This window comes from Phocoena phocoena, chromosome 10, assembly GCF_963924675.1.
Source record: "Phocoena phocoena chromosome 10, mPhoPho1.1, whole genome shotgun sequence".
Lineage (NCBI taxonomy): Eukaryota > Metazoa > Chordata > Mammalia > Artiodactyla > Phocoenidae > Phocoena > Phocoena phocoena.
Genome location: NC_089228.1, coordinates 84,750,744 through 84,770,266, shown reverse-complemented (window position 1 = coordinate 84,770,266; position 19,523 = coordinate 84,750,744). Strand labels below are relative to the sequence as shown.

The 19,523-nt window shown below is 37.9% G+C and overlaps 1 protein-coding gene across 1 annotated transcript in view; it reads right to left on the bottom strand.

Annotated features, from left to right (window-relative positions):
• Positions 1-13,488: 13,488 nt before the first annotated feature.
• Positions 13,489-19,523, bottom strand: part of SLC17A1 (solute carrier family 17 member 1) — a 50,850-nt gene continuing 44,815 nt past the window's right edge. The window contains exon 11 of the mRNA XM_065885999.1: positions 13,489-13,623. Within this exon, the coding sequence (XP_065742071.1) occupies positions 13,489-13,623 (135 nt within the window). The remainder of the gene's footprint in view (positions 13,624-19,523) is intronic.

The window sequence follows — 19,523 nt, the reverse complement described above, 5'->3', positions numbered from 1 at the left end:
CAATGCTAAGACCCAGCTCCACTCAACGACCAGCAACCTCCAGTGCTGGACACCCTATGCCAAACAATTAGCAAGACAGGAACAAAACCCAACCCATTAGCAGAGACGCTGCCTAAAATCATACGTTCACAGACACCCCAAAACACACAACCAGATGTGGTCCTGCCCACCAGAAAGACAAGATGCAGCCTCATCCACCAGAACACAGGCACCAGTCCACTCCACCAGAAAACCTACAAAACCCACTGAACCAACCTCACCCACTGGGGGCAGACACCAAAAACAATGGAAAGTACGAACCTGCAGCCTGTGAAAAGGATATCCCAAAGATAGTAAGTTAAACAAAATGAGAAGACAGAGAAATGCACAGCAGATGAAGGAGCAAAGTAAAAACCCACCAGACCACACAAATGAAGAGGAAATAGGCAGTCTACCTAAAAATGAATTCAGAGTAATGATGGTAAAGATGATCCAAAATCTTGGAAATAGAACAGAGAAAATACAAGAAACTTTTAACAAGGACCTAGAAGAACTAAAGAGCAAACAAACAATGGTGAACAACACAATAAATGAAATTAAAAATTCTCTAGTAGGAATCAATAGCAGAATAACTGAGGCAGAACAGATAAGTGACCTGGAAGATAAAAGAGTGGAAATAACTACCACAGAGCGGAATAAAGAAAAAAGATAGAAAAGAACTGAGGGCAGTCTCAGAGACCTCTGGGACAACATTAAACACACCAACATTCGAATTATAGGGGTCCCAGAAGAAGAAGAGAAAAAGAAAGGGACTGAGAAAATATTTGAAGAGATTATAGTTGAAAACTTCCCTAATATGGGAAAGGAAATAGTTAATCAAGTCCAGGAAACACAGAGAGTCCCATACAGGACGAATCCAAGGAGAAACACGCCAAGACACATATTAATCAAACTATGAAAAATAAAATACAAAGAAAAACATATTAAAAGCAGCAAGGGAAAAACAACAAATAACATATGAGGGAATCCCCATAAGGTTAACAGCTGATCTTTCAGCAGAAACTCTACAAGCCAGAAGGGAGTGGCAGGACATATTTAAAGCGATGAAAGGGGAAAATCTACAAGCAAGATTACTCTACCCAGCAAGGATCGCATTCAGATTTGGTGGAGAAAATAAAACCTTTACAGACAAGCAAAAGCTAAGAGAATTCAGCACCACCAAACCAGCTTTACAACAAACGCTAAAGGAACTTCTCTAGGCAGGAAACAAAAGGGAAGGAAAAGACCTACAATAACAAACCCAACACAATTAAGAAAATGGTCATAGGAACGTATGTATCAATAATTACCTTAAATGTAAATGGATAAAATGCTCCAACCAAAAGACATAGACTGGCTGAATGGATACAAAAACGAGCCCCATATATGTGCTGTCTACAAGAGAACCAGTTCAGACCTAGGGACACATACAGACTGAAAGTGAGGGGATGGAAAAAGATATTCCATGCAAATGGAAATCAGAAGAAAGCTGGAGCAGCAATTCTCATATCAGACAAAATAGACTTCAAAATAAAGACTATTACAAGAGACAAAGACACTACATAATGATCAAAGGATCAATCCAAGAAGACGATATAACAATGGTAAATATATATGCACCCAACATAGGGGCACCTCAATACATAAGGCAAATGCTAACAGCCATAAAAAGGGAAATCAACGGTAACACAATCATAGCATGGGACTTTAACACCCCACTTTCACCGATGGACAGAGCATCCAAAATGAAAAAAAATAAAGAAACACAAGCTTTAAATGACACATTAAACAAGATGGATTTAATTGATATTCATAGAACTTTCCATCCAAAAACAACAGAATACACTTTCTTCTCAAGTGCTCATGGAACATTCTCCAGGATGGATCATATCTTAGGTCACAAATCAAGCCTTGGTAAATTTAAGAAAATTGAAATCATATCAAGTCTTTTCCAATCACAATGCTATGAGACTAGAAATCAATTACAGGAAAAAAATCTGTTACAAAACAAACACATGGATGCTAAGCAATACACTACTAAATAACCAAGAGATCATTGAGGAAATCAAAGAGGAAATCAAAAATACCTAGAAACAAATGACAACGAAAACACGACGACCCAAAACCTACGGGATGCAGCAAAAGCAGTTCTAAGATGGAAGTTTACAGCAATACAATCCTACCTCAAGAAACAAGAAACATCTCAAATAAACAACCTAACCTTACACCTAAAGCAATTAGAGAAAGAAGAACAATAAAACTCCAAAGTTAGCAGAAGGAAAGAAATCATAAAGATCAGATCAGAAATCAATGAAAAAGACTTGAAGGAAACAATAGCAAAGATCAATAAAACTAAAAGCTGGTTCTTTGAGAAGATAAAAAAAAAACTTGATAAACCATTAGCCAGACTAATCAAGAAAAAAAGGGAGAAGACTCAAATCAATAGAATTAGAAGTGAAAACGGAGAAGTGACAACTGAGACTGCAGAAATACAAAGGATCATGAGAGATTACTACAAGCAACTATATGCCAATAAATTGGAAACCTGGGAGAAATGGGCAAATTCTTAGAAAAGCACAACCTTCTGAGACTGAACCAGGAAGAAATAGTAAATATAAACAGACGAATCACAAGCACTGAAATTGAGATTGTGATTAAAAATCTTCGAACAAACAAAAGCCCAGGACCAGATGGCTTCACAGCTGAATTCTATCAAACATTTAAAGAAGAGATAACAACTGTCCTTCTCAAACTCTTCCAAAATATCGCAGAGGGAGGAACACTCCCAAACTCATTCTACGAGGCCACCATAACCCTGATACCAAAACCAGACAAAGATATCACAAAGAAAGAAAACTACAGGCCAATATCACTGATGAACATAGATGCAAAAATCCTCAACGAAATACTAGCAAACAGAATCCAACAGCACATTAAAAGGATAGACCAGGATCAAATGGGATTTATCCCAGGAATGCAAGGATTTTTCAATATATGAAAATCAATCAATGTGATAAATCATATTAACAAAGTGAAGGAGAAAAACCATGTGATCATCTCAAGATGCAGAAAAAGCTTGCAACAAAATCCAACACCCATTTATGATAAAAAAAAAAAAAACCCCTCCAGAAACTAGGCTTGGAGGGAACTTACCTCAACATAATAAAGCCCATATATTGCAAACCCACAGCCAACATCATTCTCAATGGTGAAAAACTGAAACCATTTCCACTAAGATCAGGAAGAAGACAAGGTTGTGCACTCTCATCACTATTATTCAACACAGTTTTGGAAGTTTTAGCAACTGCAGTCAGAGAAGAAAAAGAAATAAAAGGAATCCAAATCGGAAAAGAAGAAGTAAAGTTGTCACTGTTTACAGATGAACTGATACTATACATAGTGAACCCTAATGATGTCACCAGAAAACTACTAGAACTAATTAATGAATTTGGTAAAGTAGCAGGATACAAAATTAATGCACAGAAATCTCTTGCATTCCTATACATTAATGATGAAAAATCAGAAAGAGAAGTTAAGGAAACACTCCCATTTACATTGCAAAAAAAAAGAATAAAATACCTAGGAATAAACCTACCTAGGGAAACAAAAGACCTGTATGCAGAAAACTATAAGACACTGATGAAAGAAATTAAAGATGATACAAACAGATGGAGAGATATACCATATTCTTGGATTGGAAGAATCAACACTGTGAAAATGACTATACTACCCAAAGCAATCTACAGATTCAATGCAATCCTTATCAAACTACCAATGGCATTTTTCACAGAACTAGAACAAAAATTCCACAATTTGTATGGAAACACAAAAGACCCTGAAGAGCCAAAGCAATCTTGAGAAAGAAAAACGGAGCTCGAGGAATCAGACTCCCAGGCTTCAGACTATACTACAAAGCTACAGTAATCAAGACAGTATGATACTGGCACAAAAACAGAAATATAGATCAATGGAAGAGGATAGAAAGCCCAGAGATAAACCCATGCACCTATGATCACCTTATTTTTGATAAAGGAGGCCTGAATATACAACGGAGAAAAGACAGCCTCTTCAATAAGTGGTGCTGGGAAAACTGGACAGCTACATGTAAAAGAATGAAATTAGAACACTCCCTAACACCATACACAAAAATAAACTCAAAATGGATTAAAGACCTAAATGTGAGGCCAGACACTATCAAACTCTTAGAAGAAAACATAGGTAGAACACAGCAAGATCCTCTAGACCCACCTCCTAGAGAAATGGAAATACAAACAAAAATAAACAAATGGGATCTAATGAAACTTAAAATCTTTTGCACAGCAAAGGAAACCATAAACAAGATGGAAAGACAACTCTCAGAATGGGAGAAAATATGTGCAAATGAAGCAACAGACAAAGGATTAATCTCCAAAATCTACAAGCAGCTCATGCAGCTCAATACCAAAAGAACAAGCAACCCAATCAAAAAATGGGCAGAAAACTTAAATAGACATTTCTCCAAAGAAGATGTACAGATTGCCATCAAACACATGAAAGGATGCTCAACATCACTAATCATGGGAGAAATGCAAATCAAAACTACAATAAGGTGTCACCTCACACCAGTCAGAATGGCCACCATCAAAAAATCTACAAACAATAAATGCTGGAGAGGGTGTGGAGAAAAGGGTACCTTCTTGCACTGTTGGTGGGAAAGTAAATTGATACAGCAACTATGGAGAACAGTATGGAGGTTTCTTAAAAAACTAAAACTAGAACTACCATATAAACCAGCAATCCCACTACTGGGCATAAACCCTGAGAAAACCGTAATTCAAAAAGTGTCATGTACCACAATGTTCATTGCAGCTCTATTTACAATAGCCAGGGTACGGAAGCAACCTAAGTGTCCATCGACAGATGAATGGATAAAGAAGATGTGGCACACATATACAATGGAATATTACTCAGCCATAAAAAGAAATGAAATTGAGTTATTTGTAGTGAGGTGGATGGACCTAGAGTCTGTCATACAGAGTGAAGTAAGTCAGAAAGAGAAAAACAAATACCATATGCTAACACATTTATATGGAGTCTAAAAGTAAAAATGGTTTGAAGAACCTAGGGGCAGGAGAGGAATAAGGACACAGACATAGAGAATGGACTTGAGGACATCAGGCGGGGGAAAGGTAAGCTGGGATGAAGTGAGAGAGTGGCATTTACATATATACACTCCCAAATGTAAAATAGATAGCTAGTGGGAAGCAGCCACATAACACAGGGAGATCAGCTTGGTGCTTTGTGACCACCTAGAGGGGTGGGATAGGGAGGGTGGGAGGGAGACACAAGACAGAGGGGATATTGGGATATATGTATATAGCTGATTCACTTTGTGATACAGCAGAAACTAACACAACATTGTAAAGCAATTATACTCCAATAAAGATGTTAAAAGAAATCATTAGAGAAACACAAATCAAAACCACTTCAAATGCAATAGATGGCTATAATAAAACAACAAAACAGGAAATAACAAATGCAAGGATGCAGAGAATTGGAACCCTCACACATTGCTTGTGGAAAGGTAAAATGGTACTGCCGCTACGGAAAACAGTTAGGTGGCAAAGGCAAGTATGACAACACACCATGAATGAAATGCTGAGAGCTCTGTGTAATGTACTTCCTTATTCACTTAGTTGTTAAAACCAAAATCTGGGTCCCATCCTTGTTTCTTCTCTCTCCTGCACAATCCATAATCTCCCTGCCATGTCTGCCCAGCTCCACCTGCAGAGTCTACATCTAACTGCTTCTCACCATTCCTTCTGCCTCCATCTTAGCCCACTCCACAAACATCTTTGACATGAACTTCTGAAACAGCCTCAGTCTGGTCTCCCTGCCTCCACTCTTGTTTTCCTAGAGACCCTTTTCTAGAAGGTAGCCAGAGGATCTCTATACAGCATTAATTAGGCAAGTCACCTCCCTCCTCAAAAGCATTTAATTGATCCAATTATAAATAGAATTAAATTCAGACCAAGCTCTTACCATGATCTTCAAGCTCTACAGGATCTGGCCCTTGACTAGTTCCCAATCTCACTTTCCGTCACTCACTAGATTCCAACCACACTGCCCTCTGCTCTCCCTCTTAGGTAGACTGAGCTCATTCCCATCTCTAGGTCCTTCCCTTGGTTATTTTTGATGCTTGGAGCACTCTTTCCCCTGATTGTCATGAGGCTCTCCTTCTCATCCCTGAAGTCTCAACACAAATGTCACGTCCTGTATCTGCAACTAAAGCAGCTCTCCTGGACTCTCTCTATCACGTTACCCTCTTTCGTGTTCTTTATGGGCTATTAGTACCTGGAATTTTCTTAACTTTTAAACTATAGATATCATTCATCTTCTCTCCCTATACCCCCCTCCCCACACACAACAAAACATAAATCTCCTTTAGGAATAAGTCCTGACGACATAGCTCTCTTCTCAGCACTTATGAAAATGCTTTAAAAGTTTTTTTTTATCTGGTTGAATATTAGAAAGCAGGGGTTCTTAATCTGGGATCTGCGAACTTTATAGAAAAAAATTACATCTTTATATCCCCAACCTCTGGCTGAAATTTAACATTTCTATCTATTATGAATGTAGGCAACAAACCACAGTAATATTAGCAGTACCGATGACTGATGGCATAAGAACTCACATATATCTTCTTGTGTCATTACAGTTATTACCAATATCGCAAAATATGCTGTTTTACTCAACACTGTTTTGAAATTACAATGGTTCTATTAGACCTGTAATTAGTTCTCATTATTTAATGAATTAATAAAGGAGCATATATATGATCATAAACATGTTTTTAAAATATCTTGATAACTATTTCACTATAATCTTTCTCCTTTGGAGTTCTGGGCATTATATTGTGAATTGAGGTCCATCACAAAACAGTTGAGGAGCCTTGCTCTAAACAAACTTTCACAGGCAGAATGTATGCCCCTTTACACAACTACTATGTCTGGAACCCACTGAAATAAATTCAAAGAAGCAAAATCAGAAAATTACAAAGACTAGAGCACTACACCATGCCAAAACCAACAAAGACTATTTGCTAAATTCAAAATAATGGGGATCAAATGAAAAAGCAACATTGGAAATCAACTCACGATGCTACCAGACTCAAAACTTTGGTACATTCCTCTGGAAGTAAGAGAGGGTAATGCCCCAGGGCCAGGGCATCTGGGAACCAGGTGGACCCTTGCAATTCTGGCGTCCCAGGCCCTTTGGCAATGGCTTCTGGGCTGGAGGAGAAACACGTGGCTGTGACTCAGCCCTTTCTTGTTTCCCCCAATTTCTTAAATAAAGATGGGAAGCTGGGATTGGTCACCTTTGCAACAGTGTGTCAGTTAGACGGACAGGGAAAAATACCGCTGATTATGGCTGACAGCCCTGAAGACGCAGATGACTGAAGAAACAACCATCAGCACATCAAAACAAAAAGCAAAGCTAAGGAAAACGTCTCCGGAACTACCCCATTACCCAGGCTGGTGTTCCCTGAGCTGTCCTCTTGCCTAGGGTCTGAAAAGTGGATTCAAACTCCCAGACCTCCAGCTGCAGACTGATGGGAAGATGGAAACAGCGAGCAGGTAAACAGGAGAACTGAGGAAATTCTACCCACGCCATGCTTGGGGAATTACAAGCTCAGGGAGAATTGGTCCTAGCCAGAGAAAAGTAATTAGAAAAGTCGAATATGTTAAATATTTTGGCAGGAAAAGAATGTAGCATGGTAATGGAAAATGAACACATTTTCAAAGATTTCATTAGAGAGTAAGCACAGCCCAAACTTACAATATTCCATAAACCTTCCAAATTACTAGAGGCAGGCAAGGGGGCAGGAGGAGGAGGACTTTTTTTTTAAGGGAACATAAAATAAAATGACCGAAAATGAAGTATATTTGTAAACATAATGAATGTGGTTGGGTTAAACTCAGCTAACATAGGAGACAACTCTCGGAATGGGTGAAATTATTGAACCCAAATATATACCCTTTGTAAGGAACACATACAAAATGAAATGACTCAGAAAGGCGGAATTTAAAGGCTATGAAACAGTATTCCTGGGAATCTAAAACGAGCACACACACGCATAAAATTTGAGGATTCAATATCAGAAAGTCAAGTGAGTAAAAATCAAAAAATGGAAAAGGCTGATAACTTTACAAAATCAAAATTAAATTTTCAATTAAGATATACTTGTCAAAATCTTTTTGAAATTGTAATATAACATCAGAATATTCAATAATGACTGCTTGGACATAAACAGAAATGAATAGAAATAACAATCATGGAAAACTTTAGTATAAAGCTAAACTAAAATCTAAACTAAAAACTTTTAGTATTTAAATAGGTCAAATATATAGAAACAAGTAAGATTTCTAGGGTCTGAATAAAGTAGTGTGATTTCTTCCATAGCTGTGCCCAACTCTGTACCTTGGAAATAGAAGATGAACTTTTGCTAACACCTATGGAATATTTCCTAGTGTTGTTATGTGCTTATTCATAACAATGGCCTCAGTAATATCCATATTAAAATATTTGTATGAGATCCCATATTTTTCAGCTGCTGGTTATATTCCATTCACTTACAAAATTTATTAATGAAGATGCCATTGATAGACATGTTTAATTCCAGATCCAGATTTTTGTCATTTCTAATCAGCAATCTTGAGCATAAATGCATCCTGGTGAAGTTTTGTGAGTGCACCATTTTGGAAATTTCTTGGTGCTGGCAAACTGATCAAATAAAGTTTTGATCAAATAAAGTTTTGATCATATCAGATTTCCCTCCAACCATCATTTGGATCATTTCTTTCAATAAATTTGCTAACTAGTTATTGTTTAACATGAAAAAACTTTTCTGTATTAATAGGTTAGTCAGGAAACTTACTGTGTGCTCTTATTGTTTCTGTAGCTTTGCAGCCAACCCAGTTATATTTTCTAGGTAAACAATCATATCATCAACTCATAATGGTAATTTTACCCTTTTCCAGTGTGGATTCCTTTTCTTTCCATTTCTCTCAACTCCTGTCTCTTAAGTAAAAACCTTGGCGATTGGTCAAGATGTGGGAGTAGAAAGACCCTGAGCTCACCTCCTCTCACAAACACATCAGAATCACTACTTGCAGAATAATCATCTATGAAAATGACTGAAACCTATCAGAAAAAGATCTACAACTAAAGGCAGAAAGAAGAACCACAATGAGATGGGTAGGAGGGGAGGACTCACAATATAATCAAGTCCTATATGCTCAGGTGGGCAACCAAACTGGAGAATAATTATAGTACAGAAGTTTCCCCATAGGAGAGTTCTGAGCCCCACATCAGGCTCCCCAGCGTGGGGGTCCTACACCAGGAAGACAAGCCCCCAAAGCATTTGGTTTTGAAGGCCTGTGGGTCTTAATTTCAGGAATCCCAATGGACTGCGGGAAATAGAGGTTTCATGGCTTCACTCTTAAGGGGTGCACACAAAACCTCACATGCACCAGGACCCAGGGCACAAGCAGTAATTTGATACAAGCCCGGGCCACACTTACCTGCTGGTCTTGGAGAGTCTCCTGGAGAGGTGAGGGGCAGCTGCGGCTCACCCTGGGGACACAGACACTGGTGGCATACATATTTGGGAGCCACGGATGCTGGTGGGTGCCACTGTGTGGGATCCTCTCTCTGGCTTGTTAGCACCAAGACCTGGCCCCACCCAACAGTCTGGAATGCTGGGATGCCTCAGACCAAACAACTAACTGGGTGGGGACATAACCCCATCCATCAGCAGACAGGCTGCCTAAAAACTTCCTGAGCCCACAGCTGCCTCTAGACATGGCATCTACACACAGCCCTGCCCACCAGAAGACCAAAACCCAGCTCCTCCCACCAGTGGGCAGGCACTGACCCTGCCCTCCAGGAAGCCTGTGCTAGCTTCCAGACCAGCCTCACCCACCAGGAGGCAGACACCAGACACAGGAAAACCACAGTTCCACAGCCTCAGCGCCACACAGCACACTCGTAGCAGGCCACACCTTATCCTGGGACCAGCTGGGCCCCAGCCCTGCCCACTAGCAGAACAACACAGGGACATGAAGGACCTCATATGCAACTGTGTCAGGAACCCCACCCCTTCACCCAGCAATCTGAAAGCAGCTCTGGGATCCCTGGGCCCTGCAGCCAGACTCCAGGACCTGGCTCTGCCTGCCAGTAGTCCATCACTAACACTAGGACCTGGCTTCACCCACCAATGGCGGGGCGGGGGGTGGGGGGGAACAGCACTGGAGCCTTCTGGAGCATTACTCTACCCACCAGCAAGCCAGCACTAACCCTGGGGCCCTGGGAGGGGCTCTGCAGTCAGCCACCTGTGACCAGGCCCTACTAGGCAACAGCAGCCACACAAGGCAAGGCCTGGCAACCAACCGGGCCAGGGGCCAACCAAGCCTACCAGACCACCCACATAGGCAGACTGCCACAACAGAAGGACCACAACACACAGCCCTTTTAGGGGGAATCCCTAAAGCTTATACCTTGGGTGACAAGAGAGGAGTATCCTGCAAGAATGCATAGGACTTCTCCTACAGAAGGCTACTTCTCCAAGGTCGAGAAATATAACTAACCAACTACATACATAAAAATAGTAATAGCAACTGAGACAAAATGAGGTGGCAGAAGAACGTGTCCCAGATGAAGGAACAAGATAAAACCCCAGAAGAAGAACTAAGTGAAGTGGAGATAGGCAATCTACCTGAGAAAGAGTTCAGAGTAATGATCATAAAGGTGATGAAAGAACTCGGGAGAAGAATGGATGCACAGAATGGGAAATTAGAAGTTTTCAACAAAGAGTTAGAAAATATAAAAGAACAACCAAACAGAGAAGAAGAATACAATAACTGAAATGAAGAATATAATAGAAGGAATCAATAGTAGACTAAATGATACAGAGGAACAGATCAGTGAGCTGGAAAACAGAATAGGAGAAATCACTGCCACTGGACAGAAAAAAAAGAAAAAAGAAGTGAGGACAGTTTAAGTGAAAACCTCACTGTTTATTGCACAGAGAAAATGCCAACCTATGTGTTGACCTACCAAGTCTGTGTCCATAAACCCTACTTTCTCTCAGCTAAGTAAACTCTGGGTTTGTATCCAAGGCCAGCCTCTGCACTGTGCTTGGATTTCATCCCCTCTGGACTTTTTTTTTGTTTTTTAAACGAGGAATCATACACACCATTTTTTAATATGTACATAATTGTGTAATAAAAGTTTACTTGAGCACAAATACTTTCTTAGCCTATAAAATTGCTGTTATCAGTAGCAGCAGCACTTCCTGACCAAGAAAGGCAGAACTCTCCAGACTTCTACAGCCTGGTGCATCGCTCCCCTTTTTTTTTCTGTGGATGTACACATGTGCATGGTGGTCAGAGCCCCTTCACCAGCCTGACTCTCTCTCTATCATGATGGCTTTTTAGGGAGAGGAAGAGGGGACCTGGGTGAAGACCTGGGATGATTTTCAGTGGGTGAAGCCATTAGGCTGTACCTTGCAGAAGCTCACAGTCTTCAAGGAGAGCTATACTGCAAGTGCCCACTGAGGCACACCTCCATCCTCTGTGCCATGCTCTCTAAGTTCCCTATGGACAGGGCCTCAGCTGCTGCTTCAACCTGAGTCTCATAGTATGAACGAGTCTTGGTAAATCAAGTAGTTTAATTCTGCATGTGCATTTTCTCTCCAATATTGTGAAACCTCACTATTAGATTATACCATCGGTTTATATACTATACATCTAATTCTAAAACAACAAACATATAAAAAACTCCCCACTGTACCATGACGTTTCTCAGCTCTCCTTTATAGGGCTGTCTATTCTTGCTGTCTCCACTTCCTTAGCCATAGTAATCAGACAAGAAAAAGAAATAAAATGTATCCAAATCAGAAGGGAAGAGGTAAAACTGTCATCATTTGAAGATGACATGGTACTCTATATAGAGAACCCTAAAGTCTCCACCCAATGAACACTCTTTTAATCATAACTTTGGATATGAAAAACAGACTATCACCAGGATCCCAGCAGTTTTCCATGTGGTCTCTCCTAATCACAACCTCTCCCTCCCCCTACAGGTAATGACTATCCTGACATTTAGTGTAATGTCTTCTGTGCATGTCTTTGTAGATTTATTACCCACATATGTATCACTGTAGACTTTAGTTTTGTCAGCTTTTAAACATTTTGTATGTCTTTTTTTTTTTTTTTGCGGTACACGGGCCTCTCACTGCTGTGGCCTCTCCCATTGCGGAGCACAGGCTCTGGATGCGCAGGCTCAGTGGCCATGGCTCACGGGCCCAGCCACTCTGCGGCATGTGGGATCTTCCTGGACTGGGGCACAAACCCGTGTCCCCTGCATCGGCAGGTGGACTCTCAACCACTGCGCCACCAGGGAAGCCCCATTTTGTATGTCTTTTAAGTCTCTTTGAATCAGAGACTCCCCCTCCACCACTCTTCTTTTTCCTTAAAATTCATTTGTTAAAGACAATTATAAGACAGTTTAGATTTGCTGATGATACCCTTAGGATTTAGTTCAACATATTCTCTGTTTTCTGTATTTATTAGAAAACAGTAGCTGTATCCTGAGGCTTGATCACATTCAGTTTGATCTTTTTAGCAAGACCTTGATGGTGGTGCGTTTTTCCGCCAGACATAGAGACATGTACACAATGTCTCTATGTCTCTCTTTGTGATATCAGCCACTGATGCTCAACCCTAGATCCCTTAATTCACTGGGGTTTGCAAAATAGGGATTTTCTACATCTATCAATTCTTATTTGTGTACTAGCTGAACTAATTCTACAAAAATACATTTTTCCTATTTATTTATTTACCACTGACAGAGTTTAGAGAAGAAAGGCACAATATCAGATTCTCCTTTGAACTTTAATGGACGCTTTGTCTCCATCATTCATTTGAAAACCACTCTAGTCAGGATCACCTTTAAAGTAACTCTTGCCAGACCCATTAATAAATTCACAGACCTTATATAATTTGACCCCTTGATAGCATTTACCACGGGTACTCATTCCCACCTTTTTCACTTTTCTTCTTAGACACCACATTCTTCAACTGTCTTTCCTACTTCACCAAAGGCCCTTCCCAGTTTCCCTTGCAAGCATCCCCCTCTCTTCCTCACCTTTAGATGTTAGAGAGGCCCAGACTCACAAATTTATATCTCTAGCCCCAGTGTCTTTCAAGAATTCTAGACTGGTATATCCGCTGGGCTGCATGCCATCTCATCAGGATGTCAAATAGTTTCAGACTTTACATGGCTCCCTCTTCTCCCCCAAACCTGCACCCCATATTTTTTCCCATCTCAGTCAGCAATACCACAGTTTGCTCAGGGGCCATCTTTAGCTCCTCTCTTTCCTGCATCCCCAGCTTCAAAATCTGCCCTTAATCGGATCACTTCTTACCTTCAGAGATAAGTGTTTTGTGTTTCTTTAGCCCAGTCTTGAATTTCTGCTTTAGCAAATATAAGGTAGAAGATTAGGCTTATCACATTATTGGCTACCATCATGAAGAAGATTTTAAGCCAGGGAGAGTCTTGATCCTGAGGAATTAAAGTGAAAAAAATTATAAATTGTGTTTTGTAACATTTAAAATGTAATATTAAAATTAATATAGGCTCAATGCAGGTCACTAAAACACAGCAAAACACTATAATAAGGAACAAAAAAAGCCATTTCACTCTACAAAGATAATCATTATTTATCTTTCCATGTTTTGATTTAGATCTATTATATATAATTTTTCATGTATGAAAAGGACATTGTATGTATATAGTACTAAAGCCAAGAATGCATATGATTTTTCATTTAGAAATATCTCATAAACATGTTTGCATATCAGGAAATATTTGACTATATCATAACTGTTACTGACTGATTAGTAATCCAGAGTTTAGATTTATAAAATTTACAAAAGCATCCCTTATTTCTTTAAAGTTGTTTTTCACTTTTTGTTGATATAAAGTTGAATATATTGGTGGTTAATTACATATACAGCAATGCTTTTGAATAAGATTTGTCAAATATGCTTTCTTTATTTATAAAAATTGTTGACACATTTTCTCTTTCAGCCTATTAATATGATCAGTTTCATTAACAGATTTTATTAATAGATAGAGTCACTTTTACTTTCACAGAAAATGGCCTACTTAATCATGGTGTCATATGTATTTTAATATGTTGGTGGAGTCTGTGCACAGGTAATTTATTTTTGGAATCCATATTCAAAGATGACATTGAATTTCAGTTATGTTTCAGATTTTCTTTACCACTTTGCCCTTTACTTTTTCATCAGCTGAGGTTAAATTTTATGCAGTTAAATGTAAAACGCATTGTGATTGGGTTTTGGTCTCTGGTGCCATGCTTTTCAAGGATGTCCTGCCTAAAGCTTAAATAATTATTAACCCCTGTTTTACTTTAGTATCTTTATTGTTTCCTTTCTTCATTTACATTTTTTAATCACCTAGAATTAACTTGGGGGTAAATATGAGAACAGAGTGTAATTGTATTTTTCAGGTGGGCTTGCCACTATGTTTTTAAAAAAATCAATCCATTCCTTCTGGTTTGAAATGAAACTTTATTATATAGAATGTATTCTTTTCAGAACTTGACCATTATTAAATCATCATCAATTTCATTTAAAATATAATTAAGAGTAGACACTGAAAAAAATAAAACAATGTTTCCTGACAAACTAGACATTAAATATATTTAATCATAGTGATTTCTATAATCAAACATGCCAAATTCGACAAATTTGACAGGTAGTAGGCAAACAGAAAGTGGAGGAAAAAACCAAGATGTGCTTAGAAATTTAATGATAAATAATAAAGCTTGTGGTAATTTTAAGTTAATAGAATCTATTTTGATTTGGAATTGAAGTCCAACCTAGAAACTTTTTTAAAATTAATTTTTATTGGAGTATAGTTGCTTTACAATGTTGTGTTAGTTTCTGCTGTACAACGAAGTGAATCATATATCCACTATTTTTTAGAGTTCCTTGCCATTTAGGTCACCACAGAGCACTGAGTAGAGTTCCCTGTGCTATACAGTAGGTCCTCATATATATATGTATATGTATACATATACATATGTTAATCCCAATATGTATATGTATATATACATATATATATGTATACATGTATATATGTTAATCCCAATAGCCCAATTCATCCTACCCCCCCTGCCCCCTTGGTAACCATAAGTTTGTCTTCTACATCTGTAGATCTATTTCTCCTTTGCAAATAAGTTAATCTCTGCCATTTTTCTAGATTCCACATATAAGCGATATTATACATTTCCAACCTAGAAACTTGATGTGCCTCTCTCGTCTAATATTTTCACTGATGTTGCTCAATAGGTATGCAGCAACTTTTTGGACTTTGTACAATTTGGACTTCTTGTGGACTTTGTACAATTTTCAAAATACCCATAGGTATTTTGCAATATTGGTTGATACTGTGCTTTAGATTTTTCCACAGTATGCTACCTAACTTTAATTTTTTTTCCCCAGGAAGACAACTGAATTCTCTGTACATAATGTTATATTTTTCCTCTACACTTACATAGAATATATCCGTAATTAAGCTTTCTTGACAATTTTGTTTGCTAACATTTTCAGAATGCTAAACAATAGTATAGCAAACACTTTTATTTTTCCTGATTTAAAAGTATATGAGACTAAAAATACTTATAGCTGTTATGCATTGAACACATAAACATCTGATACTTGCATACATGATCTGATTTGGTAATTACCTTAACCCCACGAGGTTTCTATGTCATCTTAGCCATTTACAGCTGGAGACACTGAGACTTCGATTAAGAAACGTTTCCAGGTCACATATCTTATAAGTAGGTGAGCTAAGACTTGAACAAGATTGTTTTGCTGGGGAAATATACACTGTAAACTACTAAGTAGCTGATTCTCATTGTTTCTAGTATTTTTGCTTAAAGAAAAACTTTTTTCCTGATAATATAATAATATCATCTTTTGTTGGTTAATGTTTACTTCATTTTTTATGCTGTCCTTACAACTTTCAATGTTTCTATGTCTTTATTTTAGGTATGTATTTTATATATAAATAGCATATGAGTGGCTTTTGTTTTTAGTTGTACAAAATGTGTCCTTTAATTGCAGAGTTTAGTCCATCTATATTTATTGCGATCTTTGGTATATTTGGATTCATTTCTACCATCTGTCTTTGTGCTTTCAATTTGTCCTGTCTTCTACCTATAGTCCTACCCCCAACCCCCACACCCTTTCTTACCTTCTTTCACATTGAGGGGCTTTTTCTTCCTTTTAAAATAATTTTTTTATTCCATGTTTTTCCCTCTCTCCTGGTTTGAAAGTTCCACACTCTATGTCTTGGAATTTTAATATACATAACCCCCAAATTTAATACTAATCTTTATGTATTAAAAAATTAGAGGGTCCAGGAGGAGGGGAAACAGGGAGTTCTTGTTCAGTGGGTATAGAGCTTTAATCATGCAAGATGACAAAATTCTAAAGATCTATTATACAACGATGCGCATATAGTTAACAATACTAACTATACAATGTCATAATGTACACTCAAAATTTGTTAAGAGGGTAAATTTATGTTATGTGGTTTTTATTTTAATACACATACACACACACTTATGCAATTTAAAAACAAAAGCTGGAGAATAATTCTGTAGTCTCTGAATAGTGATGTATCTTAATTTACCTACTTATTTTGTTGGCTTTACATCGACAACTCCTGGTCTATATTGCTTTTTCTCTTGTGTCTTGCCCTCTTTTATTAAAGAAAGTGCTTTTTATTTCATTTTCCAGTTACTTTGAAATTTATACACATTTTTCTGTATTTTAAAAATTATTACCCTAGAAATTACAACATGTATCCTTGGTGCACCAAACTCTATTAATACTTTTATCCTATGGCAAGAGAACATGAAGTCTTTGGAATAATTTATTCCATTTATCCTCTCCTGATTAATTAAATATTGTTACTGTCTACTCTACTTCATTCATTCTATACACGTAGTTTTTTAAAAACTCTACAAGACACTTTTATTATTTTGTACAATAAAACAAATAAATAAATAAGTGGATTTGCACACACCACTTTTACTGTTCTTCATTCCTGTTTGTACCTCCAACTTTCTTATGCTTAAAAACATTCTTTAAATGCCCATTAATGAATTGAACTTCCTTGATTTTTGTTTGCTTGAAATATGTTATCTCCTTTAAAAAAATATTTTCACTGAGTTTACAAATTTAAGTTGGCAGTTATTTTCATTTAGTATACTGAAGATATCATTCTACTGTCTTCTGGGCTTCTTTTTTTGTGGATGAAGAGTCAGAGATTAGTTTAACTGTTGTTCATTTGAAGGCAACCTTTCTTATTTCTCTCACTGCTTGTATGACTTTCTTTTTGTCTTTACTTTTCTGTAAATTCTCTATGAGGTGTGCAACTGTGGATTTCTTTTGTTTATCCTACTTGTCATTAATGGACTTCTTAAAGATGTGAATTGGTATATTTCTGAAAAACTAGAAGACAATCATTTTCTCTTCAAATTTAACTTCTGCCCTATTCTGTTTTCTGGAACTCCAGTTAAATGTATGTTGGGCCTTCTCACTGAGTCCACATATTTTGTATTTTCTATACTTTTTTTCTTAATGTGATTCATTCATGTGGTGATTCATGTGGTCAGGAGGATAGATCCTCCTGACCAGTCAAGATAGAGTAGGTTATACTACAGTAACCAATACCCACCCCACCACCCCCCACCACCCGCAATTCCTAGTGGCTTTTAATGGCAGAGATTTGGTTTTTGTTTACACTAAATGTCCATAGCAAGTTGGCTAGAGGTTATGCTCCACATCTCTTCATTCCTGGATCCTGGTCAACAGAGTTGCAGTTGACATTCTGATTGTTGCCAGTTGCTGTGTCCGAGAGAGTGGCCTCTTAGTTCTCAGTGCTTCTCTTCAGAATGAATGCATATCATTTTCTCTCATGTGTCACTGGCCAAAATAAATTATATAAATATATCTAACTTCAAGGAAGTGGGGAAATGCCCAAGAGGAGAACCAAAAAATTATTGTATTTGCAATAGTTACTTTCCAGCCTGCCCTCTGCTCCACAAACATTGGATTCACTCACCTTCCTCTATGCCAAACACACTAATCAAGGGAGACCACTCCAAAGACCCTCCAGTCCCTACCTTCATCTGTTTCAGAGCCTGACTGAAGAACATTCCAACATTAATCAGGACATGACTCTCAAAATGTCTGCCTAGCAGTGTGTCAGCATTACTAAGGACAAATGATTGCTATTTCTTTTCCAATCCTCCTTTTCTGAAAGGAAGTATTTATTGCAGTTATTGGATTGCTATGCTATCATTGTATACAGCATGATGGAGCACGTAATTCCTGATATAGAGGGCCATTATGCATTATCTCCCAGTAAACGGTGATACATTCTGCACTTTGAACTTGATGCCATAACTAGGTGGGACTTTGGATGTCTGTTGACTCCCTTATGGAAGGAGTAAAATTGTTGTGCATGTAGGTTTATACATTTTTTCAGGCTTTTAAATTGTCTTTCTTAAGAGAATTGGTCCAAATTACTTACCCTCCCATTAATTCACTAATTCACTAATTCACTAAATTCACTAATTCTCTTATTAGCTGTACTTAATCTGAATTTTTATATTTTTAATTGCCAGAGGTTAGATTTAGCTCTTTGTCTAAACTTATGTTTCTTTCTTTTTTTCTTTTTTTAAAGGGAATGCTATTTATTTATTTATGGCTGTGTTGGGTCTTCATTTCTGTGCAAGGGCTTTCTCTAGTTGCAGAGAGAGGGGGTCACTCTTCATTGCGGTGCATGGGTTTCTCACTGTCATGGCCTCTCTTGCTGCGGAGCACAAGCTCCAGATGCGCAGGCTCAGTAGTTGTGGCTCATGGGCCTAGTTGCTCTGTGGCATGTGGGATCTTCCCAGACCAGGGCTCGAACCTGTGTCCCCTGCATTGGCAGACATATTCTCAACCACTGCACCACCAGGGAAGCCCTAAACTTATGTTTCTTAAGTTTATATTTATATATTTTTTCTTATTTATATTTTATTTATATTTTCAATCCTCTCTTTTACTTCTTTAAATATATACATATATGTCCAATATCTCTGAGGATCTGATTCAGTGGTTTTTATTCATCTCTCACATAACGCATTATTTCCTCAAGCATTTTATAATTTTTGATTGACTGTAAAATCATATTCACCAAAACTTTATGCACAAGGAAATTCTGGAGTATGAATTTAGAGTTTCTCCAGAAAAAAAAAAATTTATTTACTTTTATTAGGCATCTGTGGACTACTAGAAATTCAATTCTTGGCTTATGGCATTTGGACACAACAGAATTTGAATTAGGGCCTCAAACCATTGTGAAGATTGGTT